Raw genomic sequence first — 27,497 nt, forward strand, 5'->3', positions numbered from 1 at the left:
TTATTGGAGGTAGGTAACTCTGTAACAACCGAAACTAGTATCTCAAATTGTTTTAATAAATTAGTGGTCTTGACAAGTGATTTTATCAATTCAATTTCATTCAATAAGGATACTTATCTACCGCAACACAGAAAGTTTTTAAATAATGAGACAACTTGAGCATAATCTATGAAAGATTTCTAATAGTCATCTATAATATAATGAAGGTAAGGATTGGCTTTTACACGTACCGTACGGGATAGGAAATTCATGAATGAATGACGCATCATTAGGAGTCTGAACTACTGGACAGATTAACTTGAAATTTTGAATATGGATTCTTAATTTACCGAGGATGGTTATAGGCTTATTTTGAATTCTTCTATATGCTAAGGGGGTTAAAAGTTTAGGCATTCATCTCTAAAATGCCTCACCTGATAAAATGAAGGGGTTGGAGTCGAAAAGAATCAGAATGGAATTGAAGTGGGAGCTGGTCAAGTTTTTAATTAGACCCTTGCAGAGCACGGGTTACCTACTAGTCAACAATCAAAACAAACTAACTCAGATGGAGGTTCGTGTTTGGACCGTTACAAAGATGTCACTATGGTGTAAGAACTTCTAAAGATTTGGTACGTCTTATAGAATAAACTAATTCATTTCTCCATTCAGTCTTAAGACGTCTCACCAGGTTACAGTCAAATTCCTTGGCCCATCTCATCCATTCTCTATACCAAAAACTCTCCCTTCTTAACACTTTTTCTCTAACTTTCAACACTTCTCCTCAACCTTAGGCCCTTTGCACACTGGGCCACCATGGAAGCGCTTCCACGTGGTAGCATTGTCTCTTATCTGTCAGTGCACACTAGAGCCACCAGCCGAGCTTCCAGGAATGTGGTGGCTCGAGCCGCAGATTTTGTCGCGCCACCACGTCATACCATTGAGTATATGTCATTGCACACTAGAGCCACCAGCTACCAGCCACCAGAAAATCATGTCCAGTTCAGTTTCAATTCAAATCGAGTTCAGTATAGTTGTCGTAATGAATAGTCAATTTGATACAGAAAGGTTCATTCTTAAAGTTGAAAGCAGACCAGCTATATGGAACTTGTCTTCAAAATTATATGCAGACCGAGATGTGTGGAGGAAAATTCTTGGAGGAAGCTGGTAAATCTTTTCATTGGAAAATATAAACTCACAGAAAATGAATTTGGTAAGTTATATAACCACTTTTCTTGAGCATTATTCATTATATTATTCAACATATGCCAATAGTCCTGCTTCTTCCACGTCCATTCTTCAACTGATCATGAATTAACTAGTGAACTGGAGTGATGAGTCAAGTGGTAGCTACGTGTTAGTGGCTGTAGTGCCACTCTCTCTGAGCCGACTGAGCACTCTGAGCACTCTGAGCCGACTCTCCTACTACTTACATACACAAGCGCGGTCTCCTTTTGTGTGTATGAGTAAATGCTATCAAATTTTGATGGTGGCGCTTCCATGGAAGCTTCCGTGGAAGCGCCTCCATGGTGGCCCAGTGTGCAAAGGGCCTTACTATACTCTGTCCAGACTGCGATGAGCACTGAAAGATTAAGCCGACTCTCCTACTACTCACACACACAGCGCGGTCTCCTTTTGTGTGTATGAGTAAAAGGACGGTCCGTCTACCTGTATACTAATCAATTCATTCAAATCGAAAACAAAAAAGTGGCTCATGTCCAATAGAATCAATCATGGAGAACAATAATTAGTTCTATGAAAAATTTTCCATACTGTTTCATTCTCATTTTCTTCATTATAATGATTTTTTCCCATGAGTATTATAAATGTTTTTTATGTTAAATTTTTATAAAATTTCTACATCTTAGGCTATCAATTTTCTTTTTTAAATTTGTGTATAGAAATGTGGTTTTTATGAACTTCTAATGACTCGCAAAATGTATCTTTATTAGAATTTTTAACTTTTGGCATAAAATCTTAAACAATAGCAAAATTAGTGGCATCCCGAGTCCCGACACATATTCATATATAGTGGGGGCCACATTTTCTTAGATCAGCAAGTAATCAACCAATTTTATTAATACTTTGTAAATAATTGTACCTTATATGCTTTTTTAATCATGCCTATAATTTGAATAAACTCCTCTGGTCGTGTTGTACCCTCGACCAGAGACATTATTATTATACTAAGGTAGTATACATAGTATAAAAAATTTTATTATTTTTGTTCGTAGAAACAAAATTCAAACTTCTATGGACTCAGTGAGTCGAGTAGATTATTATAATATTTCAAAAAGTTAAATATCTCGAAATTAACGATTGGTGCTTTTTGATATATGGAAACAATAAGCAGGCAAACAAAGTCTAGTGACCCTCCGACAGGTGTGAAGAATGTGTTCCTGATTACTCCTGTTGTTATTTTGTATCTGTCTCACATCACTGACACACTCTCTCACATCTGTTGCTATCGCTCTCACTCCCTATCTATAGGAGCCTCTAGAGTTGTAAACAGATTAGGTGACTCAGCCCCATAGACAATAGGCAGCTGTCAATCATCAGCCAGGGCTCTGCTGCCCCATTATTCTGGCTCTCATCACTTTGTCTCCCTCTGTTTGTTTCCATCTCTGTTCCTCCCTCATACCACTCAGGAACGGACATACACGGATTGCGCCCAGCGGTCAAGTGATACATGGCTCTCATACACTCGTTAACTGTTTACGTAGTGACGTCATCACTGATATTCACATATTTTGTCCCGCTCCCTTTCTGTAGAAGAACGGTATAATACTTTCGGTATTAAATAGCGGTATTATACACTTTTCGATGACCATCTGCTTTATAACGACCATTCCTTCCTATCCAACTCTAAAAGTGTTCCTTTGAATATTTCGACTTGTGACGAATTTTGAAATCATGAATACATGGAATTTCCAGCTCTGACAGTATGTTGAACCGCTTAACGACCGGGAATCCCCTGGCTTGTCAAATCTACACCAACCCATCAACTTTTCGATTATAATAATATCGTGTGACCTGGCTGGCTCAGGTCTGGTGTCAGAGTTTTCAGGTCGCAACTGATCAATTTCAGGGCCTCGGACATGACTTAACGACTGCTTTTTAGGCAGCCGGGACCGACGGTTAACGTGTCCATCCGAAACACGGGAGTGGCCAGAGATAAATATCTTGCCCGAGCCGGGATATGAACCCGGCCTCTGAATCATAAAGCCAACTTTTCGATTATTAGCTCATATTGACTCTTTCAGTCTGAAAATATATATCTATCACCCACATTGTCTCGTTCATTAAAACAAATTCAGAAATGAAAAATCAAAACATTAGAATAAATGAATGAGACAATTTATGTTGCTGCAACCATTTTGACAGTGATCATTCATTGAAGATGATTCTTAATGAATGATTGATCGTACAATCATGGTTCTAGCCCAATTTTTAAATATAAATTAGAATGGAATTGTAGGTTAGAGATTTCCCTCTATTCATCACTAACCCCCACTTCCTACAATACCTATAGTGATATAAAATTCCCGGGAATTTAAGATCGGGGAAATATTCCCAGGGAATTTAAGGGAAATATTCCCAAAAATCATAAATTCCCGGGAATTTATGGGAACTTAAGGAAATTTATGATTTCTTTCATAAAAAATGACCGAAACAGACGTTTTTTGTTACACAAGGTCTCAATCACCTTTTATACAACAGATTTATGTAGGAAATATAAGGATGAATAACTTATAAATTGCAGTAAGTTTGAAGAAAACAGTAATTTGAAGTTCATACTTCATAGACTGATCATAGACTGAAAGGAGAAATGAGCACTCAATAAATCATTCAATTGCACCACTATTATCATGCTACTTTCATCTCTTACAAGTTGAATAAGATTTTTTTACTTACTAATAAATGCCTGTACATCAGGTAAATAAAGTCAACAAAGTATTGAGTGTAATTTAACTTTCATTGCATGATTTTATTCAATTTTTCCGCACAAAAATAATTGACCTCATAGATAAAGATTAGAGTAGAATATAAATCCAAAAGTTAGAAATTATAAAATACAGCAAAATAGGCTAAACTAAAACAAGGAGCATACTCGAGTTTAATACAATATTAAAAAGAAAATAAATCCACAACTCACAACCTTTCGTCATCGAGGCTCACTTGACTTGTAATAAGATACTAGTCCAGGCAACGAATGCTCAAAACGATATAGAGGGAAAAGTTTGGAACCCATTTTTTGACCTCGCAGTCCTTTTAAGGATAGTGAGGGGGTAAGCATATAAGAAGTCCTCACTCCTACCACACTCAACACTAAAACTGCTATAAAAATTGGCCAAACTCAACACTAAAACTGCTATAAACATTGATGGAAAATATAAAATGATGAAATAATACATTAAATTGAAGAGAATTGAATGCTCTACAACTCACTGTTTTTTTAAATACTCCTATAGTCCAGTCAATGATAGATTATAGAGGGAAAATTTTGGAACACAATTTTTGACCCCGTAGCTCTTCTTTTAAGGATAGTAAGGGAGTAATCATATTAAAAGTCCTCACTCCTACCCCCTGTGTGAAAAATTACATTTTTCGATGCATTGTTGTTGAGTAATAAGCCCTGAAAGTGCAAAAAGTTGGAAGAATTAAGTTGTTTTCGAAAGTTGTGAAAAATTACATTTTTTCGATGCATTGTTGTTGAGTAATAAGCCCTGAAAGTGCAAAAAGTTGGAAGAATTAAGTTGTTTTTGAAAGTTGTAAAAAATTACATTTTTTCGATGCATTGTTGTTGAGTAATATAAGCCCTGAAAGTGCAAAAAGTTGGAAGAATAACTGTCTTTTCAAAGATTTTACACTTTTAAAAGTGAATATCTCAAAAACTACAGAAGTTATCACAAAACTCTACTGTACAAAACTTTTAGAAAATTTATCTAGCTTCATTTTTACTTAGTTAGCCATGTCGCTGAAATGCATTGTTTCCCAGTTACATGCGTGTCAGCCAGAAATGAAAAAATGCAACTTTTAAACTACCCTCATCCCTTAAGCTCAACTAGAAGGGATGAGGACTTTTAAATGTTCACCTTCTAACTAGTTTAAACAAAGCTGCGAAGTCAAATATTGTGTTCCAAACATTCCCTCCTAATTTCCCTGACAATTGATCTATTGTTTTTAAACTGAAGATTTCACACTCAACACTATAACGGCTGCAACAATCGTTGGGAGATGCGTAAAATAATGAGACCATAGATGAAATGGAAGAGAAGAATATAATGCTCTATGAACCCATAATTAGCACGGATTTTTTCAATGAATAGGTGTTAAAAAGTTATAAGGCCAAAAAGATGAAAAAATCGGAGCCAGAAGGGTTTTTTCAAAATGTGATACCTTAGAGAGCTCATACCTAGAAAACTATTAGAGATATGGAAAAATGTTGGAAATGAAACTTGTAGGATAATTTGTGAGCTTTAATATTATGATTGTGTTCGACAAAAATTTCCGAAAGGCGCATATTGTTCGAGATATATGCAAAAAAAAACAAAATATGGCACTTTCAAACCATTCCCGGAAATATTGCCAAATCATAAGTTCCTTCCCACTGGGAATATTCCCGATCCACATCACTATGAATATAGAAATCTGTATCTCAGTAAGTAGGCAGCGTAGTACGTTGTCATAGGTCTAATACAACGTTATGTAGTGTTTTAATTGAAGCTTCCTTAGGACACTGTAGTGAATTTGAAATTTGCTCCTACAGTCAGGGAACGTAATGTCGACTGCTAGTGAGAGCGAAATGACGCCACTCGTGATGACGTCACGAGTTAAGGGTGCAGGAGCACACTGTGCGTTTTTTAAAAAGACTTTATTCAGGCCGAGCCTGTACACTACAACTACATAATACAGAATATTGCTTAAGACTGCTTACATTGATTTTAATACCGTATTTATATGAAACAGTTACATTGATAACATTGGGGGAAGCTAGATTAGAAATCATACAATAAACAATAACAACTGATTAAACCAATTTAGTAATGGATTGGACTAAGTACATAGAAAGATAGTATTAGGGAAAGCTAGATTAGACATTACACAATAAACAATAACAACTGATTAGACCAATTTAGCTTTATATGTTGATTAATCATTGAACTGAGTATATAGAAAGTTATAATCCAACTCCTCCCTCCCCAAGTCCTTTACGTCCCGGAAAGGTATAAAGTCCAGTTGGTATGACTAATCGACTTGGCAAATTTTTAAGTGGAACAGATTGTACAATTACATTACTATGATTTCTGGATTTCTTCAAATAGAGAAGCAATAAAACTATTACAATTGTTACAGATAAGATTAATCCTACAACAACATAAAATTTATTTGAATCATCAATCATGATTGGTTCAAGTATGTCTAAATGTTTATCTCCTAGGTTCGCTAAATGAACTGTATCGAATTTAACATCAAGTTGTTTCAGGTGAGCCGGAAATTTTGAAATAACAAGTGGTGAAGTGTCCTTGTGAACTGTTGGAGTATTGAAGCCACACATTTTTTCATTTAACGTAACAAGTAAGAGTGAAGTACTATGCAAATTAATCAATTGTTCACTACCATTAACACAATCGTACATTATTGCTCTTATAGATTAAGTAACTACTAATGCTATCAATATATTTTACAAAACCACAAGTCGCTGGCAAAGAGATTAATTCACAATTTTTCAATTCATTATTACTAAATAAATCTAAAATACATGGATCATCTAACCTATCAAGCTTATTACAATACCTAGTATTAGAGATTAAAACACAATCGTCTAGAACATACAATTCGCCTGTCTTGGGCCTGTCACCTTAGCTTCGAAATATTTCGGTTTTTCTTTTCTATTATGAGTTGACTTGATGAAGACAGTGGTTGGCAAATCGGTTGTTTCTTCATTTAGATTCATTTAGTGTATTAGTTCTATTTGTTTTTTTTTGTTTTTTTTTTGGATTCATTTAGTCTATTAGTTCTATTTGTTTTTTCCGAAACTACTCTATCTCTAATCAATTTGTGGAGTGTTTTCAATTTGTCAAAATGAGAGTAGACTTGTTCTTCGAGTATGTCATTTGCAATAGGGGTTGGCGCTGGTTTTACGTGACCAAACGTCATTTCGAAAGGTGTCATACTATGGGTGGAATTGAGAGAATTATTATAGGCTGTCACTGCAATCAGTAACGCTTCGTCTGTTTTAATATTAGGTTTCTCAAGGAGTACTGTGTTGAGTATTCCTCCTAGGGTAGAATGAGTGCGTTCAATTAGGCCTTGAGAGTCTGGGTGACCGGGTGTTGTAAGATGGAGTTCAATATCATAACGATGAAGAAGCTGTTTGAAACTGTGGTTATCAAATTCTCATCCATTGGCGTAGGTGTTATTTGATACTTCTCTTTAATTGGGTGGCGTTCGTATTTAGTTTGTGCACAGGTAGTACATTGGTTTATGAAAAGTTTAACATCATCAATCATGCATGGCCAGTAGTATTTCTGTTTAAGTTTTGCAAGATTTTCATTAATACCTCGATGGCATGTTTTGCCTACATGGTGTTGTGCAATAATCTCTTGTTGCTCATCAGTTTTAGTTACATCAATAACGAACTTAGAATATATTTTAATGGTAATGGTCGCAAAGTGTTCGCGAATCAAGGAAGTGAACCGTGTTTGAAAGTCTGTAAATGAGCGTTCTAGTATACCTGTTCCTTTACAATATCACGTACATCCTGAGTAGCTTCAGAGGTGGGTGATTGATACCCAGGTGTTGCTCCTGGATGACTTCGCTCAGTCGTAATGTGGGTGGGGAAAGGAGGCAAGTCGAAGTTCCTCTTCCTTCTTCTTTGTGCCTCAGCTGGCCTGAACAGCACCTCCTGGTGCTTCTAACGGCGTGAAGGTCGCTCTCTTCTCTGATGACACCACTTTGATGTAATTTTGTATTGGCCTTACAGCCTCAGTTCCGCTCCAGTGAAGTAGGAAGAGGAAGGATAGACAGGATAGGGACGGCAGACAACGGTCCGCTGTGCCCTGGGGAAATGGAAGAATAGGGACGGCAGACAACGGTCCGCAGTGCCCTGGGGGAATGGAAGGACAGGGACGGCAGACAACGGTCCGCTGTGCACTGGGGAAATGGAAGGACAGGGACGGCAGACAATGGTCTGCTGTGCCCTGGGGGAATGGAAGGACAGGGACGGCAGACAACGGTCCGCTGTGCCCTGGGGAGCTGGAAGAATAGGGACGGCAGACAACGGTCCGCAGTGCCTTGGGGAAATGGAAGGACAGGGACGGCAGACAATGGTCCGCTGTGCCCTGGGGGAATGGAAGGACAGGGACGGCAGACAACGGTCCGCTGTGCCCTGGGGGAATGGAAGGACAGGGACGGCAGACAACAGTCCGCTGTGCCCTGGGGGAATGGAAGGACAGGGACGGCAGACAATGGTCTGCTGTGCCCTAGGTAAATGGAAGGACAGGGATGGCAGACAACGGTCCGCTGTGCCCTGGAAGAATGGAAGGACAGGGACGGCAGACAACGGTCAGCTGTGCCCTGGGGGAATGGAAGGACAGAGACGGCAGACAACGGTCCGCTGTGCCCTGGGGGAATGGAAGGACAGGGACGGCAGACAACGGTCTGCTGTGCCCTGGAGGAATGGAAGGACAGGGATGGCAGACAACAGTCCGCTGTGCCCTGGGGAAATGGAAGGACAGGGACGGCAGACAACGGTCCGCTGTGCCCTGGGGGAATGGAAGGACAGGGACGGCAGACAACGGTCCGCTGTGCCCTGGGGGAATGGAAGGACAGGGATGGCAGACAACGGTCCGCTGTGCCCTGGGGAAATGGAAGGACAGGGACGGCAGACAACGGTCCACCGTGCCCTGGGGGAATGGAAGGACAGGGACGGCAGACAACGGTCCGCTGTGCCCTAGGGAGATGGAAGGTTAGGGACGTATGGCAGCCAACGGGCTGCTGTACAAGGACAGGAGGTCGGGGACGTACGGCAGCCAATGGGCCGCTGTACAAGGAGCAGGAAGGTTGTGAGCGGAATGCTGTGGTCTGGGGCTCGTCTGGCGTTTAAATACTCCCCCAAAGTGGAGGGGATGGAGTTGTGCCGCCGCCAGAGGCGGTGGAAATCGTCTCGATGCATGGAAGATGGTTCACCATCGGTACCTTCCTTATCTCCACAGTCGGTTAGCTTTGTTGATAGCCGAGCATCTTACAATAATATTATTAACTACTTTCTTGTCACAATTTTACTTTGTGATACCCCACTCCTACTTGGGGGGGGGGGGTCGGAGCCCTCTATGGCACCACCTTAAAAGGCGTGTGCCATCTAGGCATCCCCTTAAGAGGTGTACAACACCTCTCAGGCATCACCTTTAGAGGTGTATGCCACTCACTATGAGCAACATCTTTGCCTGGTCTACGGGCACATATTTACGCCGTCCATCCGGTAATTGGATTTTTATACGTGGCTTGCCAGCCCGTTTGCGCTTACCAGGTGTCAAGACTCGGTGACAGAAAACTGGATCCTTATTCCTTGCGAGACCTGGTGTGGGTTCCTGGGACGGTGGGACTACTTCCTTGATGGTCAAAGACTGTGTTGGCTCTTCTACATCCATATCCATTGAGGGTGGTGTTGACTCCTCCACATCCATGACAGTAGGGGGTGGTATTGACTCTTCCACATCCATGACAATGGTGGTGGTATTAACTTTTCCACATCACTCTCGGAGTTACCACTTGTGTTGGTGGCTGGGGCATGAGTTGTGGCCCGCCATTCAGAGTCATTCATCTCATTCCTGTGATCCATCACTATGTTGCCCCAGGATGCTTGCCTTGGAACATATGACAACTCTGCCTTGCTATCAATCAAGGCATTAAGTTTGACTCTGCTCAAACCAACCTGCTTGAACATCCTCCTGTTCCGACTCTTGTTGTCTGGAGATTTGGAGTCTACAGCCACTATTGTTGGGACTGATGTTCTCTCAGTCCTCAATAAGAGCAATCGTGACATAATTCGCTGACTTGGAGGATTCAATTTGGGAGGATCCCACTCCACCTCTCTCGTGAATGTGTGAATATTCACTTTGTTATTACGCATAAATTCCATGCCTAATAGCAACTCTTGTCCAAGTCCTTCCATTATAGACGCCGCTAGTGGAACTGTGATTTGTTCTATAGTTACATTAGCTGTCAGCTTCCCATTTAATGGGGTAGATCGTCCATCAGCTAATATCGCGTGGTGATGAGTTGGTATCTACCTTATCATCCCTATTTTTTGGAGAACTTCATAAAGCTCATTACTCATATAATTAGCTTCAGCGCCAGTATCTAGCAATGCCCGACACTTTTTACCACCGATTGTCACGGTAATGAATAGTCTGTTGTCCCTTGAGGACTCTTCAATTACAGGAATCCTCTGTGCCGTTTGCATCACTGCTGTCTTGTTTTGAGTTTTATTCTCCTCCTGCATATCACAGACACATTTCAGTGCTCTCTTTCTGCGCCTTTTACATGGTGGGATATCGGGACAGTGTGATCTCCAGTGCCCCGGTCTCTTGTATTGCCCACACATGGGTTCAGACTCACTAAGAGATGGTCGGTTACTAGTAGGGGTTATAACTGTCTCAACCTTGAGCCTTGTAATCTTTTTCGTGTCTTCAGTCATGTGAACTCTCGAATTCTGTCTATTCTGTTTCTCTTCTGCTTTGATTTGTTCATACTCTTTTGCGAATTTTTCTAACTCATTGATACTATGAACATCTGATTGCCGAATATACAATTTGTACCGTGGGAGGAGATTCTTATACACTCTCTGTAATTTATTTTCGTCTGTGAAACCTCCTCGACGCCTCATGAGTGTCAGTACATCTTCGAGAAATTCGTCAAACGATTCACCTTCCCTTTGCTTCCTTGCCTGAATTAGATTCTCGAGGTCCTCCTCATAGGTAAATGGGTAGTAGCGTGATCTGAAATCTGTCACAAAATTGTCCCATGATATCCACTTGTCACGACGATTATGCATCCATAGAGTAGCTTTACCAACTAGTAATTCAGGAAGGGCAACTAGTAGTTGGTTGCCAGTGAGCCCATAGGCTTGTTGTAGCTCGTCTAGCCTTTCTAAGAAGCTGGGAGCATCTGATTGGCCATTGAATGACAGTCTCCAGCTTCTTACTTTGTCACATACCGCCCCTGGGTCCATGAGGGGGTTTGTGTGAATGTTGGTTCCAACTTCAGCATGCGTACCTGTTGCTGAGTGACCAGTCCCCCACTGCTTCTGCTCATTATACCAGGTCTGGGGCTGGGATAACATACAGTCATCTTCTTCTGTTGTTCTACTAACAACTTTCTCAACTCAGCAAGTGTTCCAGATGACACTATGCCCCAATCTTGTAGAAGATTAAATGCTTCATCCTTTTCCAATCTATAGATCCAGGAAACTCTGGAGTCAGCTATCACCTCGGGGTTTACGTCCTCAACCGACTGATCCTCTGTCAGCTCCTGGTGTTGAGCATCTGAATCAGCCTCGCCTTGTTCACTCATGATGATTCTCACTTCGTTGCCTCGTGCCCCAAGTGAGGGCGCCAATCTATCACGTACACCCTGAGTAGCTTCAGAGGTGGGTGATTGATACCTAGGTGTTGCTCCTGGATGACTTCGCTCAGTCGTAATGTGGGCAGTGAAAGGAGGCAAGTCGAAGTTCCTCTTCCTTCTTCTTTGTGCCTCAGCTGGCGTGAACAGCACCTCCTGGTGCTTCTGACGGCGTGAAGGTCGCTCTCTTCTCTGATGACACCACTTTGATGTAATTTTGTATTGGCCTTACGGCCTCGGTTCCGCTCCAGTGAAGTAGGAAGAGGAAGGATAGACAGGATAGGGACGGCAGACAATGGTCTGCTGTGCCCTGGGGAGATGGAAGAATAGGGACGGCAGACAACGGTCCGCAGTGCCCTGGGGATTGAAGGATAGGGACGGCAGACAATGGTCTGCTGTGCCCTGGGGGAATGGAAGGACAGGGACGGCAGACAACGGTCCGCTGTGCCCTGGGGGAATGGAAGGACAGGGATGGCAGACAACGGTCCGTTGTGCCCTGGGGGAATGGAAGGACAGGGACGGCAGACAACGGTCCGCTGTGCCCTGGGGGAATGGAAGGACAGGGACGGCAGACAACGGTCCGTTGTGCCCTGGGGAAAAGGAAGGCCGGGGATGGCAGACAACGGTCCGCTGTGCCCTGGGGGAATGGAAGGACAGGGATGGTAGACAACGGTCCGCTGTGCCCTGGGGGAATGGAAGGACAGGGACGGCAGACAACGGTCCGCTGTGCCCTGGGGGAATGGAAGGACAAGGACGGCAGACAACGGTCCGCTGTGCCCTGGGGGAATGGAAGGACAGGGACGGCAGACAACGGTCCGCTGTGCCCTGGGGAAATGCAAGGACAGGGATGGCAGACAACGGTCCGCTGTGCCCTGGGGGAATGGAAGGACAGGGACGGCAGACAACGGTCTGCTGTGCCCTAGGGAGATGGAAGGTTAGGGACGTATGGCAGCCAATGGGCCGCTGTACAAGGACAGGAGGTCGGGGACGTATGGCAGCCAACGGGCTGCTGTACAAGGAGCAGGAAGGTTGTGAGCGGAATGTTGTGGTCTGGGGCTCGTCCGGCGTTTAAATACTCCCCCAAAGTGGAGGGGATGGAGTTGTGCCACCGCCAGAGGCGGTGGAAATCGTCTCAATGCGCGGAATATGGTGCACCATTGGTACCTTCCTTATCTCCGCGGTCGGTTAGCTTTGTTGATAGCCGAGCGTCTTTCAATAATATTATTAACTACTTTCTCATCACAATTTTACTTTGTGACAACAAAAAAGTCCATAAGTTGTGTTCGGTCTTAGATATTCACAGCAAATAGCAAGCATACAATCTAGATCGAAAAAGGCGTCGAAATAAATGGTTAGCCGATTCTTATTAAATATTTTTTGGAATGTGGGATTGTCTGTACCTCGTTTGATAATTATTTGATTGTGTTCAACAATTACGATCTTGTCCTCATTCATGATTGCAATATGATTATTATCTGAACTAAGTTGACTGTGTACCGTTTGAGTACTTACATTGTCATTATTGGGAATTTCAGGTGGGCAGTAGTCATCAATGAAATCCTGAAGAACTGAGGCAAGGTCGTCAGAGTCATCAATATTTAAAATATTGTGCATGTCAAGTTTTATTCTAGACAAACTGTCGGCCACAAAATTGGTTTTACCCTTTAAAAATTGAATTTCGAAATCAAATTCCTCTAATAGGAGTCGCCATTGTAATAGTTTTGATTGGGTTCTTTCAGACTCTTCAACCAAACAAGAGGTTTGTGATCAGTTCTCAATACAAAACTTCGGCCGTATAGGTATGGTCTGAAATGTTTACATGCCCATACGATTGCAAGAAGTTCTTTTTCAATTGTAGAGAGATTTTCTTCTGACCTATTTAAAGTGCGAGAGGCATAGGCAATAGGGAGATCGTTTTTCTCAAAATTTTGCGACAGGACTGCTCCAATCGCAAATTGGCTTGCATCTGTGATGAGTGTGAAGCTTTTTGAGAAGTCTGGAAGTCTGAGAATTGGTTCGTTTTGCAATGCAGATATTAAAGTTTTGAAAGCATTTAAAAATTCCTTGTTTGTGGGATCGACTTTTGCATCTTTGTGAAGAAAACGCGTAAGAGGTTTAGCAATTTTCGCGTAATTATGGATCATTTTACGGTAGTAGCCAGTGAGACCTAAGAATTGTTTAATTGCTTTAGGTGTTTTAGGTATTGGAAAGTTCTTTACAGCGTTTAATTTTTCTGGATTAGGGCGTATGCCATCACTCGAAATTATGTGCCCTAAATACAATAGTTCTCGTTTGAAGAATTCGGTTTTATCCAATTGAATTTGAAGGTTGTGATTTTTCAATTTTTGTAATACCGTCCGAAGATGCTTTTTGTGTTTGGAAAGGCTGTCCGAAAAAATAATTATGTCGTCCATGTAGACAAGGACGTTGGGTGTGTCTGAGAAAATCAGATTCATTGCTCTTTGAAAAGTCGGAGGGGCATTTTTAAACCGAAAGGCATGCACAGAAATTCAAAATGACCATTTTCTGTGGAGAAAGCGGTTTTTGGGATAGATTCAGGATCCATTTCAATTTGGTGAAAACCTGATGACAAATCTATCGCTGAAAAGTATATAGCTTTTCCGATTTTTCTGAATAAATCTTCTATGTTAGGGAGTGGGAACCTATCACTTACAGTGATTTCATTAAGCTTACAATAGTCAATTACTACGCGGATTTTACGCTTACCGGACGCATCTTTTTTCTTTGGGACAACCCAAATTGGGGAATTGTATGGGGAATTACTATGTTGAATGACCTTGTTCTTCAAGAGTTTTTCAATTTCAATTTTAACATCTTCTCTATAGCATTCGGGGTAGCAATAGTTCTTGGTATAGATATAATCGTCAGTTTTGGTTTTAATTCTATATTGGAGAAGATTAGTGCTTGTTAGAGAGTCGTGTTCACGCTTAATTATTTCAGGGAACTCTGATAACAATTCCATAATAAATTCTCTTTCTTCTTCGTTCATGTGAGATGTACGAATTAGAGAGGGTATTTCATTGCGTATTTCTTCTAATGTATTTTCACTGAAAGAGTGGAACAATTCCTGCATATTGAGGCTAGAGACCGAGATATTTTTTGTATCAGGTATTATTCCATGATTGAGTACACAATGCACTTCTTAAATGTCAAGGGGATCAAGATAAACAGTCTTGTCCTGGTTGGCATGAATCAGACAATATGTAAATTGTTCATCAATTTGCACGAGGGAATCTTCGATTGTGAAATCATTATTTTCGATTTTTTGAACGACTCCATATTTGAGGTTACCTTTCACGGGAAGTTTGTATTTATGCAATCCTCGTTTCAGGTCAACTTTAGTTTTTTCACGTTTTAGGGGAATAAAGATACCATTTTCGAATTCAAGTTGCATTTTTGACAAATTAACGGAGGCTTTAAGTTGTTCCAATGTTTCGCAACCCAATAATGCATCATAGCCATTGGAAAAAGGAAATACTTGCAAAGGAACTATGAGTCGAGTGCCAAATGTTTCGAAAGTGTCAAATTTTATAAAATTGTGACCCATTTTTGCCCCTGTGGCGGTCTTAACTATAAAATCTTTCTTAATTAGTTGGTCATCTTTGGTAAGAATGCTCGGGTGAATATAGTTTTTTCGGAGCCTGTATCTATTAGCCATTTGCGGTTTTTGTGGTCAATAAAATAGGGTAGACTCGAAAGGTTTGTACAACTATTTAAGTTAAATTCTTCGAGTCCCTGCCTATTTCTAAAAAATTATCAGTAAGTGAGGTCATTTTTTCAGTCAAAAGGTTCATATGTTTGGTTAATGTGGAGAGCTGATCTTCAACTGAAGAGTTTTCATCAGACTATTCTACAATGTGATGATTTTGATATGCTCTGTTTGAAACAGTGCGCATTGACACGGTGTTGGAATCAGAATGATTCCGATTTGCAAAAGCACTACCATTGTGATTGTTACTGAATTGTCTCCCATTTTGGAATTTAGGAGGATTTTCAAAATTTGGGGTGTTGTGTCTGGTGAAGCCAGGATGAACGTTTCGTTGCTGATTATTGTAGTGATTGTTTCTGTTGGGATTATTACGACCGTCATTAAAGTGATTGGAGCAATTATTACGATTGTCTTCAAAGTTACGATAGTTATTGTTACGGGAGTTACGAAATGAGGGTTTGGAATCAAATGACTTGTCGAAATCATGCAATATGCTGTTTTGAGCATCTTCAATTGTTAGAATTTTGTGTACCCTAAGGAAAGCAGCAAAGTCTGCTGGTACATTTCGAATGAGAGTGGTCATCAATGTGCGATCAAGTTGACTAGTCAAGTAAGTGATTGTGTCATCAGAGAGTTTCTCCATGCTATAGCGATCGATTATAACACTCTTTTTGTACTTAAGCCTATCAAGAAAATCATTGGTTGACTCGTTACTGAATGGTTTGAGCATCATGGCTTATGTTACTAAGTCAGCTATAGGTCTTTTTTCGCAAAAATTATTTTTAATTGCAGTCAATAAGTCAGGAATACAACCTCGGGCAGCCGTACGGGCTTTCCCTGAGAGATGACTGTAAGTGTGGTGGAATAAAAGCCAGTGGTTAGTCTCTCGTGCTTCCACATTTTGGCTACAGAATTCATCATATATTTCTTGACAAATTCTTAAAAAATAGGGGAGTTCTAGAAGGTCGCCATTAAATGATGGTACTAAATTAGTAATGCTGGCTGATAGGATTTTTGAAGCCATTGTACCTTTTTCAAGTTGGTGAGATCCGTGAAGTTCTTGAAGTTGAGGTTGCAGGTGATGTGGAGGGTCCGGACGTGGAGCACTGATATTGTGGGTCGCTGGAACTAGTTGGTTTGGCACATCAGATGTCGACTGTTCTGGTTCGAGGCCACTTAAGATTTTTTCGAGAGGTTCGTCCAGGAATCTCCTTGCTGGAACTCGTGTTGGAATTGGTGAAAATCTATTTAGGTGTTGGCCCGCAATGGTGGATAGCAGATGATTGAGATGATAACGTCTGCGGGTTACAATCTGTGTGAGTATTGGAGTCTTGCAGTTCTGGTTGTTGCTTTTCGTGGCTGGCTACTGAGTCTTTGCACGGTGTCCTGCTGTAGGGTTTCGTAGTTCTCTTATGAAAAACTCGTCGGAGTGCTGATGAAAAAATTCGGCCTGGGAGAGTTCACAGAACACGAACAATTTCACAAGGAAGATCTACAGAAGCTCGGGCGCCAGTTAAGGGTGCAGGAACACACTGTGCGTTTTTTAAAAAGACTTTATTCAGGCCGAGCCTGTACACTACAACTACATAATACAGAATATTGCTTAAGACTGCTTACATTGATTCTAATACCGTATTTATATGAAACAGTTACATTGATAACATTGGGGGAAGCTAGATTAGAAATCATACAATAAACAATAACAACTGATTAAACCAATTTAGTAATGGATTGCAAATAAGATATCAGTAATGGATTGGACTAAGTACATAGAAAGATAGTATTAGGGAAAGCTAGATTAGACATTACACAATAAACAATAACAACTGATTAGACCAATTTAGCTTTATATGTTGATTAATCATTGAACTGAGTATATAGAAAGTTATAATCTAACTACGGACGGTTCACATTGTTACGTTCAATATGTGAGTGGCCAAGCACATCCTGACCGCTGGGCGCAATCTGCAGATTCCCTCACGGGACATAATTTATGTTGATTCCATAACAATATGTTGTCACTGTTCACTGTTCACATCATCCTCCACTTAACATTCATATCAATTTCATTTCAAACACTATTTTTTCCATATTCCGTTCATGCCAAACTTGGCCAGTGATATTCGGCCCTTGACATGCTTCGTAAACGATAATTTCGTTGTTTAAATGAGAAGGCCTAAATATTGTTGTAAATGTGCTTTTGTAATTAACACTTTATTCATTAAAAGTTTACAATATTTAACAAGATAAAAATAAAATAAAATACTACATTAATTTGGAACGTTTATCATAAAACTCTCACTTGTTATCTTTTCATAAACTTGTTATCTTTTTTCGTGTTTCGGATGGACACGTTAAGCCGTCGGTCCCGGCTGCCTAAAAAGTAGTCGTTAGGTCATGTCAGAGGCCCTGAAATTGATCAGTTGCGACCTGAAAACTCTGACACCAGACCTGAGCCAGCCAGGTCACTCGATATTATTATTATTATTATAAACAGTTTGTTTCCAGAACAATTACCTTGGCAACTGTGCTCACATCATAAGTATCCATGTAGGGCTAGCCTACATCAATATTTATAAATGTTCTACCTCTTCACCCTTCTTCACTTATTCTCAAGCTCCTCTCGATGTTGATATGAGGAGGCCTAAATATTTATAACTGTTCTACCTCTTCACCCCTCTTCACTTATTTTCATGCTCCCCTTGTTGTTGATATGAGGAGGCCTAAATATTTATAATTGTGTACCTCTTCACCCCTCTTCTCTTATTCTCATGCTCCTCTACACGTCTCCCTTCCTTAACACAACTATTTTAGATTTCTCTCTATTCATCACCAACCCCCACTTCCTACAATACCCATGAATATCATCAATCATTCTCTGCAATGCCTCTGGAGAGGAGGCTGATAATACTAAACCATCTGCATACAGCCTTCACATCCAAATCATTTCACAAATATCATTGATAAAACAATGAGAAAAGCAATGGTGATAACAAACAACCCTGTTTTAATCCATAGGTGGTCTTAAAAAATGTGACATTTTATCCTTAAACCAAATACTAGCCCTAATGTTACAAACTAGGAATAATTTTGAAAAACTAGTCTGACAGTCCTATTGCTGTGTACAGTTTACGAATAAGCGATAATCTATCTACTTTATCACAGGCAAAACAATACATCTTTTTCCCCTACCCCTTTTTCCATACTAATTATTCTAAATAGGTTGAAAATATTTTCGCCCGTGGAATACCCCTTTCTAAAGCCTGCCTGATATTCGCATATTATATTGTGACAAAGAGGCTTAGGGATAGGAAGGTGCTTGGCAGGGGGAATGGGCGAAAGTTCAAGAAGATGGAACAAAGGCACACGGCACACGAGTCTCATTGTCTCCAGCTGAATGACACCAGCCACACCCCCTCACTGTTTCTCTCACTCCATCTCACTCCTACCTGTTCACCAGTAGAAGATTCGGGACTTCTGGAGTATACGAGAACATTCTTTGGGAGTTTGATTGACAGGTAGTAAACAAGGAAACATCTCTGGAATAGTATAGAAAGTTCGCAGTTAGCATTAAAGAGGTACAACTTTGACATGTGAGTCAGAGTCGAGTATTGAGTTGACAGTGAACGAATACGAGCGGCGAGTGAAGGGACAGTGAACGTGTAGTGCTTTTGATCAAGTGAACTCTGCTTTTGTGGTATTTGAGCTCGGTGAAGTTCAAAAGGGTCGCCGCCAACCTGTCTCCGCGACAACTAAGCTCCTCGCTATTATGATCACAGGCGTCAGTAAATCCCCTGGCAAAATATACCATACATGGCAAAAGTGTGTTCATCTGTGGAAGTCAGTGTTTGTTAACCTCGTGAGTAAGAGTAAGGCTCAACTCACTCAGGTCGAGAAGAGACTGGACTCTAGTCGAAAGCATGTGTTTCCAAATGGTGACACTCAGACCAGTCGATTCAGTCTCTGCGACTGTCTCCATTTGAAAACACATGCTCTCGACTATAGTAGAGTGTCTTCTCGACCTGAGTCGCGTATGTGTGAGTTGAGCATAAGAGTAACGTTTGTACTGTTAGAGTGTAAGTTTATGTTTACTGTGAATTAATGGACCGTTGATTGACTATCAGCTGATTGTACTGTATTAAGTGATATTAAATTCAATAGTAAGTCTTGTAATCAAATTTGAGTTTAAAAAACAAAATTGCCATCTGTGTCTTTGTAACTGTTTCGTTAAGTCTCTGCCATCAAGTATTACGTTTAAATCGTTTTAATAAATTCCAATATAATTCTCATCTGTAGTTTCACTCAAATAAATCTTGAACGAACCCTGTTAAAAACGTCACAATATTATTCAAGTTTACCAAGTTTTTCTTCTAGCCTTCCAAGCAGTACGTCAGAAACCATTAGGCGAAGATGTTAACAAAAGAAATCCCTCTAAAATTTTCCACATTTAATAAGTCTCCTTTCTTGAATATTGGAAGAAAACCGTTTCACTAAAACATCTGATTATGTCTGCTCTCTGAAGTGCATAATTGAATAATGATAATATGGCGTTGAGTAATTCACCTGGAAATTTCTTAAATAATGCTCAACTTATTTCTTATTCGTTGTTCATGTCTCTCTATATTTTCAGCCCAGTCATACCTTGGTAGTGGTCAAGAATAGTGTATAGACTATATAGACAGCTAATATACTTGGGTAGCGGTAAGAAGTACTGCTCCATGTGTGATGAGTGAGGATGTGACGCAATATTCTTCCAAAACTGTGGCAAACATATGATGTGATCTCAGCTCCTGCAGTGGTGGAATATCCAACTGATATACATTCCATTTCACTGCAAAACCGCTAGATGGCAGAGAGGCATAAAACTCTTCAATCCACCCTCTTGCAATCTATAATACAGAGTGAGTCATATGTATGGGAACTCTTCAATAAGTTGGAGACTGTTGTAGATATAATACTGTATCTCTCAGGATAATTTATTGGTCTACCATATTGGTATGTTATTATATTAGCTATACTTTATAGAAGGCAGTTTCAAGACAGAGAATCGGCAACGCTGTGCTCATATATTTCTCCACTATCATTATAAAGTGAACCTCATTTCTCTTTATTTTAAAAACTCTTTGAAAATATTAATTTGCATTCGGATAAAGGGGCCTGGAAAGCTTTACCAGCTGTTTGTGGGGGGTCATCTAACATCAAAGGTTCATTTTCATCAATCGTCATGAAAAAAATTATAATGCACAATTATTATTAGAATATATCATCATCAGATAGATGGAGTACAGTTTACATGATGATACATGGATAGAATGTTCTCGAGGAGTTTCCCTGGTGACGCGGGATATAATTATATCCATAAAGAAATATGTACAAAATATGGAATATATTTCCATTATCTGTATAATAGACTATAAGAAGATTCTGAATTTACATAGGATTTTGATAGGCCCATTTATCAATTTTAGTTTCATAATAAGAACAAATGTATCTAATTCGTAAATTAATGTTTACGAAAAAATAAAAGCCCAACCAAACAGAGCTTCCTCCAAGTGATTCCGTGGCGTAATTGATAGAATGTGAGATTCATGAATGAAAGGTTGCGTGTTCAAGACCAAACTATAATTTTTTTTGCTTAAAATTTTAACTCTGATGAAGATTATTCACTCAATTTTGACAAAATAATACTCATTTATTCTATTTTTTATGTTTCCTGAACATACGAAGATTGCATTTTACAACAAAAAGTTTTCCCCAAATGGCAGTGCATGGGTTATCTGCTATACTGAGGTCCACGTTATAATGGCAGTGGAGAAAGTTAGCATAGCAATGTTGCCGATCCTCCATCTTGTCAATGCCTTCTATAGACGGTGGCAGATACAGGTTTATTGATATAATAATTAATGTTCATTCTAGTTGAAAATAATCAATTATATTTTATTGAGCAAGAAATTGTATTTTTCAATAATGTCATTATGAATATTCATAGTTAAGATGAAATATTTTGTTAGTTAATTATTAATTCTACATTGTTGAAAGAGGATCTGACAACAGAGCAAAGCGAGAAAGGATAGCGCCATCCGCTTTGTTGAATGATAGACAAGGATAGCAATACCATTGCTAAACAAACACTCTATAGTGAGGTCCACGTTATAATGTCAGTGGATAAAGATAGAAGAATAGCGATGCCGATTTTCTGCATTAATTAATTATATTTCTACACTGTCAAAAACATAATTGGCATCGTTGTGGACCTAGAAAAGGATAGTACCACCGGCTTTGTCGAATGATTGACAAGGATACCAAAACCAAAGTTGATCAAATACTGTCATTATAACATGGACCTCACTATAGCATATCTATTACCATACCACATTTTTTCCAGCATCCAACAGATCTTGAAACATAGAACGGCAGAAACATTTGATACAGTATCAACGATTCAGAGTTAGAATCAAGTTAAATAAAATTATTCATTCGCCACATTCCAATATGATAACTTTCAAAAAACACCATTTATATAGTTATTTTCATAATGTATTCTATATTTTTCTATTATATACTCGTACTATAGTGAGGTCCACGTTATGTGAGAGTATTCGATCAACTTTGGTTTTGCTATCCTTCTCTATCGTTCGACAAAGCCGGTGGTACTATCCTTTTCTAGGTCCACAACGATGCCAATTATGTTTTTGACTGTGTAGAAATATAATTAATTAATGCAGAGAATCGGCATCGCTATTCTTCTATCTTCATCCACTGCCATTATAACATGGACCACACTATACACATGCTACGGTAATAGATATCCTTGTGCCTCTCATATAGAGAGTGTATCTTACGATAACTATTTTCAGTTGAAATATTTTAGATGTAAAAATAAAATCTAAAAGTTGAATTTCATTCTCAATAAATTATCGTTAGTATTGAACGATTTGAATTATTTAACGATTATTACGTTACGCTACATAATAAATTATGGTTGTACTGTTACTGAATTCGGTGATGCTATTTAGACCCGCTTCAAGCCTAGAAATAGCACTCATTTCAGGAATGCTAGTGAAATAAAATGTTGTCTTTCTAACTTCAGTTGAATAGTACTACTACTCAACTATTTTCTACACCTCTGATAAGTAACAGTCTTGAATTTTCAATGTAGATCACTTGAACATTCAAATAAAACTGCCCATAAAATAAATGACATCTCAATTTTGTGTTTACAGAATGTCTATTACGTCCCTAGGCCGTCTCCGTAATAGGTATTATATTTGTGTTGGACGATCTAAACATGAAACGATCCGAGATGAATGTGTGGGCAACCGGCAAATATTTTTGAATTTGCGCGGTCAAATATTTGAGGTATTGCCAACCAAATTTGTTGGTCCAAATAGGCCGTCATAAGCCGTCTCCATAATATTAAATTTTTGTTCGACAAACTAATAATGATTGACTAGATAAGGATTGATATGGATTAATTATATTCAGAAAGGTCTAGTGGCTTGGGTTCAATTCTAATGACACGAGCTGAATGTGTGGGCAAATATTTTTGAATTTGCACGGTCACGTATTTGAAGTATTGCCAACCAAATTTGTTGATCCAAATAGATTATTGATTGATACAACTTTACATTTGATTTATCGATTTTATCAGCGTTTTTTGATCTAATATAAAGATTTTTTCAACTTTCGTAACATTTATTCTGCTCCTTAAGCATTCATATTCAACTATTTTAAACAATAATAAACTTATAGTTAATGAATTTTAATTTTTTATTGATAAAATTTATGTGATGATTCCATCTGAAGCTTTCATCAACAATAACACCCAAATATTTTATGGATACTACATTTTCAAAGGTAGGACAGCCGCAATCAGGAAGCATTGTAAGATTATGAACTCCAGCGACTATCTGATCACATTTAGTATGAAGTTTTAATTTTAAAAATGTGGGAGGTTTGCCAACTGCATTTGCTGAAAAAGTTATATATTTAGACTTACTAAGATTCAGACTAAGTGTATGTTGGTCAAGCCAATTCTTTATTAAAAACAAATCATGTTCTGAATTCAAAAATGCTTTCTGCCAACTGTCATCTGAAAAAATGACTGCAGTGTCATCAGCAAATGAATATACTTTACCGTTTTTCAATTTGATATTCAACATTTCGTTCACATACAACAAAAAAAGAATGGGCGACAAAACTGTACCTTGAGGTAGGCCATAATTACTTAATTCTTTTTTACTTGACTGTTTCCCAAGAGTTAACATCTGTGATCGGTCACAGAGATAGCTCCTGAATAACTTTAAAGGCAAACCTCTTATTCCATATTTAGCTAGTTTATCCAGAAGACTATCATGTGGCACAGTGTCGAAAGCTTTTGCCAAATCTAAGAAGACTGCCATGACTTTCTTACCATCATTAAGTTTTTCTGTTATGTAATTTGTGAATTTGTGAATTGTATTAATGCGTCTTCTGTACTTTTCTTTGCCTGAAATCCGAATTGGAATTTATTGATAATATTATGTACATTTAAATAATCCAATAAACGAACTTTTATCAATTTTTCCAGGATTTTTGAGAGATTACTTAATAGACTTATTGGTCTGTAATTACTAGGTACACAGGGATCACCTTGTTTAAATAGTGGTTTAATTATGGCTATTTTAAATTTCCTTGGAAATATTCCTGTGACGAAGCACATATTAAAAATAAATGATATTGGTTTAGAAATAAGATGAGCTATGTTTTTCAGTGTTAAACTACTGATGTTATCTTCTCCAGGACTGGAGTTGCTTTTTAGTTGCTTTATCATATTTTCAACTTCGCAAGAGGTAATTGGTTTCAGGAAAAAAGAGTGCACAGGTGGTCTGTGATTTTCATCAATCTCATAATGTTTTAAACTGGAATTGCATGTTATGAGTTGAGCATTCGTTCTACCTACTGTTGCAAAATAGTTATTTAGACTAGCAGCATCAATTTTAATTTCCCTGTTATTATCTTTATCAATATCTATCGCCTGGTTTATGAGTTTCCAGAGTTTTTTTTTATCACTACCACATTCAGATATTTTATTTTTGTAGTAGTTTGTTTTAGCTGTTTCCAATGCCATGTTTAATGTGTTTCTGTACCTTTTAAACTCTTCCTTTAATGTGAGATTTGATGGATCTTTTTTTATTTTTTTATAAATTATGTCTCTTTTTAAAATTGAATTAATAAGACCAGGTATTATCCATGGTTTCAGAGGTTTCTTTTTACGAGAGATGTGTTTTTCTGTAGATGAGGATTCTATGTAATGAAATAATTTTGACACAAAACTATCAGTAAGTTTGTCGATGTTCAAATCATCAACAAATCGACTATTGTATAACCAAGACCAGTTTTCATTTAAAAGTTGTTCATTTAAGATCTTGTAGTCTATTTTTTTGGTTATAATTTTCTCATTCTCTTTTTTATTAGACTTTATTGCATTATTGTATCCCAAATGAATTGAAACAGAGAAATGATCTGTAATTGTAGTCTTAAGTATATTACCAATATTACGTCGAAATTTATTGTTAACTCTTTTAAAAAATATGTGATCCAAACAACTCTGTCCCCTGGTACTACCATTTATGATCATCTCAAATCCGTTACCATTTAATATACTCAAATAGTCTTGAACAAATTTATTTTCTTTATTAATGTCTATGTTTATATCTCCTGCTATACATACATCTATGCAGTGAGGAATATTTTTCACAAACTCTTCCAAGCTAATTAAGAAATCATTTACGTTACTATTAGGTGATCTATAAATTCCAACTATACGTAACAACGTGTTATCTATTTTTAAATCCAGACCTAAACAATTTGATTCATCTATTTTACAATCATTGACTTGAAATGAGATATCTTCTCTAACATAAATACAAATTCCATCACATTTATTCAAGGAACCAGGTTTATTTATTGCTTTGTAGCCATCCATGCTACAGCTAAAAGGCATTTCTTGCGTTATCCAAGTTTCTGATAAGATAAGAACATTAAATTTTGTTTTCATGTTATCAAGTATGTAGCAAAGTTCATTGTGGTTTCTATTCAAGCTTCTGATATTAGATGCAAACAAATTAAAGAAATTGGAAAAAGTAGAATGAGTTTCAATTGAATAATTCAGGTAATCCTCTATCTCATTTGTCTCTCCATTATAATCATCCAGTAACGCATACAAATCCTCTATCCTTGACATAAAAATAACCTGATCAGTAACAATCAGTACGAAAAAGAAAAGAAAAAAAATGAAATTATAATTTAAATTTAAAACGAGAAAAAAATTTTTTTAGTCGCTAATAGATAACAGGAAAAGTTTTTCCTTTTTTCCTTTGCCCTACACTCACCGGCATTACTTATTAAGACCTATTTTCCGTATTCCATGATTTAAGTGGAACTAGCATTAGCCAATACCTAGCTGAACTCATTTATTTAAAATCTTTCAATGATATACGGTACTATAAAATAAATGTGACTCTGTTCATATTTTCTATTAACTCTATGGATTAATAAGAAACAAATAAATTTGAAGTCTTATAAAAATAAGCCGTTGAAGAGTTCATTTACTTTAAAAATGTGTAAGAGGCCTTGAGAAAAAAAACGAAATAGTTATTAATTATTATCGTCCAAGTCAGACTCACACTGTATCACTCTGGTCTCACCGTTCACCTTCATTATCTTGATGCGGCCAGCTCGATCCGCCCACACATACTTGATATCAGGATGACTGCGCTTGTAGGCCTTGCTCTTGGACAATAGAATTCTTCTTTTTCGAGTGAGGGATAAGTTGATGAAGATTTTATTGTCGGAAGCCATACCCAGGTGCCTTACAGATAGGTCCTTTTTCGTCTTCTTGGCATCCAGAATTCTATGTAAATCGTCTCGATGTGTGAACTTTACCACGATATTTGATTTACCATCCGAGTTTCCTTTCGTTCGATGACACACGTCCATGCGTTCTTCACAAATTGGAACAGATAATGCACTTCCGAGTGAACAGATGATATTTTTTACATTTTCACCCTCAAATTCCGGTATTCCGAAAATCTCCAGTGTATTTCGATGTCCATACTGGTCGACGTCATCCACATGACTCTCCAGGATACACAACGATTTTTTTAGATTCACGTTCTCCGACTTCAACCGCTCCAATTCTTCCCCCTGTTCCTTCACAATATTAGATTGTTTCTTTAACTGATCTGACAAATTACTGATTTCCTGATGACAGAGTTCAATAGATTTACCTAGCTCTAGCTCAACGTTGTTTATAGTGTCCTTTATTTCCTTGGTGTATTTCGCGAGAAGTGATTCGACAATCTGTAATGTAAGAGGAGTTTCATCATTTACCGTACCGGATAAATTTAGGGGCGTATCTTCGGAAGTCGATCGGCTCAAACGATGTTTCTTCAAGCACTCTACACAGGTCCACACCTGATTTTTTAAGAAATTAAGGTCATTTTTTGTTAAATTCACACAGCTTAGATGAAACAAGGACGTGCAAACACTACATACAATTCTTGACTGTTCACCCTCCTTTCGACTTACTGGTTTCGTACACGAGCCACAAGATGACATATTGATGTAGATTGTAAATTAATCACTCTAGATGAAAACTTATACCGTTTTAAAAAAGTAAGAATTCGGTTTGAAATAACTTGGAAACAGTTCAAAACTTTCAAAATTTTATGTGGAGTAAGGTAAAACCTCGCAATAGTGACGTCTCACTTGAAAGAATAAAATTGAGGACTTCAATAATTAGTCAACTCACAACTTTACGTTTCATCTTTATCTTGTAGAAGTGATTTTAAATCAGTTTAAAAATGATTCTAATCTTGTATTTCGAGAGCAGAGAAATTTCTCACTTATCGTGTTAAGTTTTATATAGTTAACGTTCAGGTTTTACATTATTGTGTATTTAAATTGCAGAGATGGAGAACATTGATCAGGATGCTCAGGTGGAACTTGCTGGAAACAATTTGCAAGAAGAAGATGGTGCACAGATGTTAGCTGCTCCGGCTGCTCAAGCAGCGGCTGCTGGTGAACGTGGTCGTGGTGTTAGTCGTGGTTTTGTTCGCGGTAACGATCGCGTACGCAGGCGAATCCGTCGGGGACTGGGACGAGGTGGCCCCATCAGGTAATA

At 38.6% G+C, this 27,497-nt stretch overlaps 1 protein-coding gene across 2 annotated transcripts in view; it reads left to right on the top strand.

The window, feature by feature from the left end:
- The first annotated feature begins 18,379 nt into the window (after positions 1–18,379).
- The window catches only part of LOC120354832, a 42,937-nt gene continuing 33,819 nt past the window's right edge, over positions 18,380–27,497 (top strand). The window contains exon 1 of one of the 2 annotated variants that reach the window (XM_039442716.1): positions 18,380–19,407. In XM_039442716.1, the coding sequence (XP_039298650.1) occupies positions 19,101–19,407 (307 nt within the window). In that variant the 5' untranslated portion in view covers positions 18,380–19,100. Of the gene's footprint in view, positions 19,408–20,036; positions 20,233–27,497 lie in introns of those variants that run through there. The other variant, XM_039442717.1, reaches the window with a different exon arrangement.

The sequence above is a fragment of the Nilaparvata lugens genome, chromosome X, assembly GCF_014356525.2.
Source record: "Nilaparvata lugens isolate BPH chromosome X, ASM1435652v1, whole genome shotgun sequence".
Taxonomy (NCBI): Eukaryota; Metazoa; Arthropoda; class Insecta; order Hemiptera; family Delphacidae; genus Nilaparvata; species Nilaparvata lugens.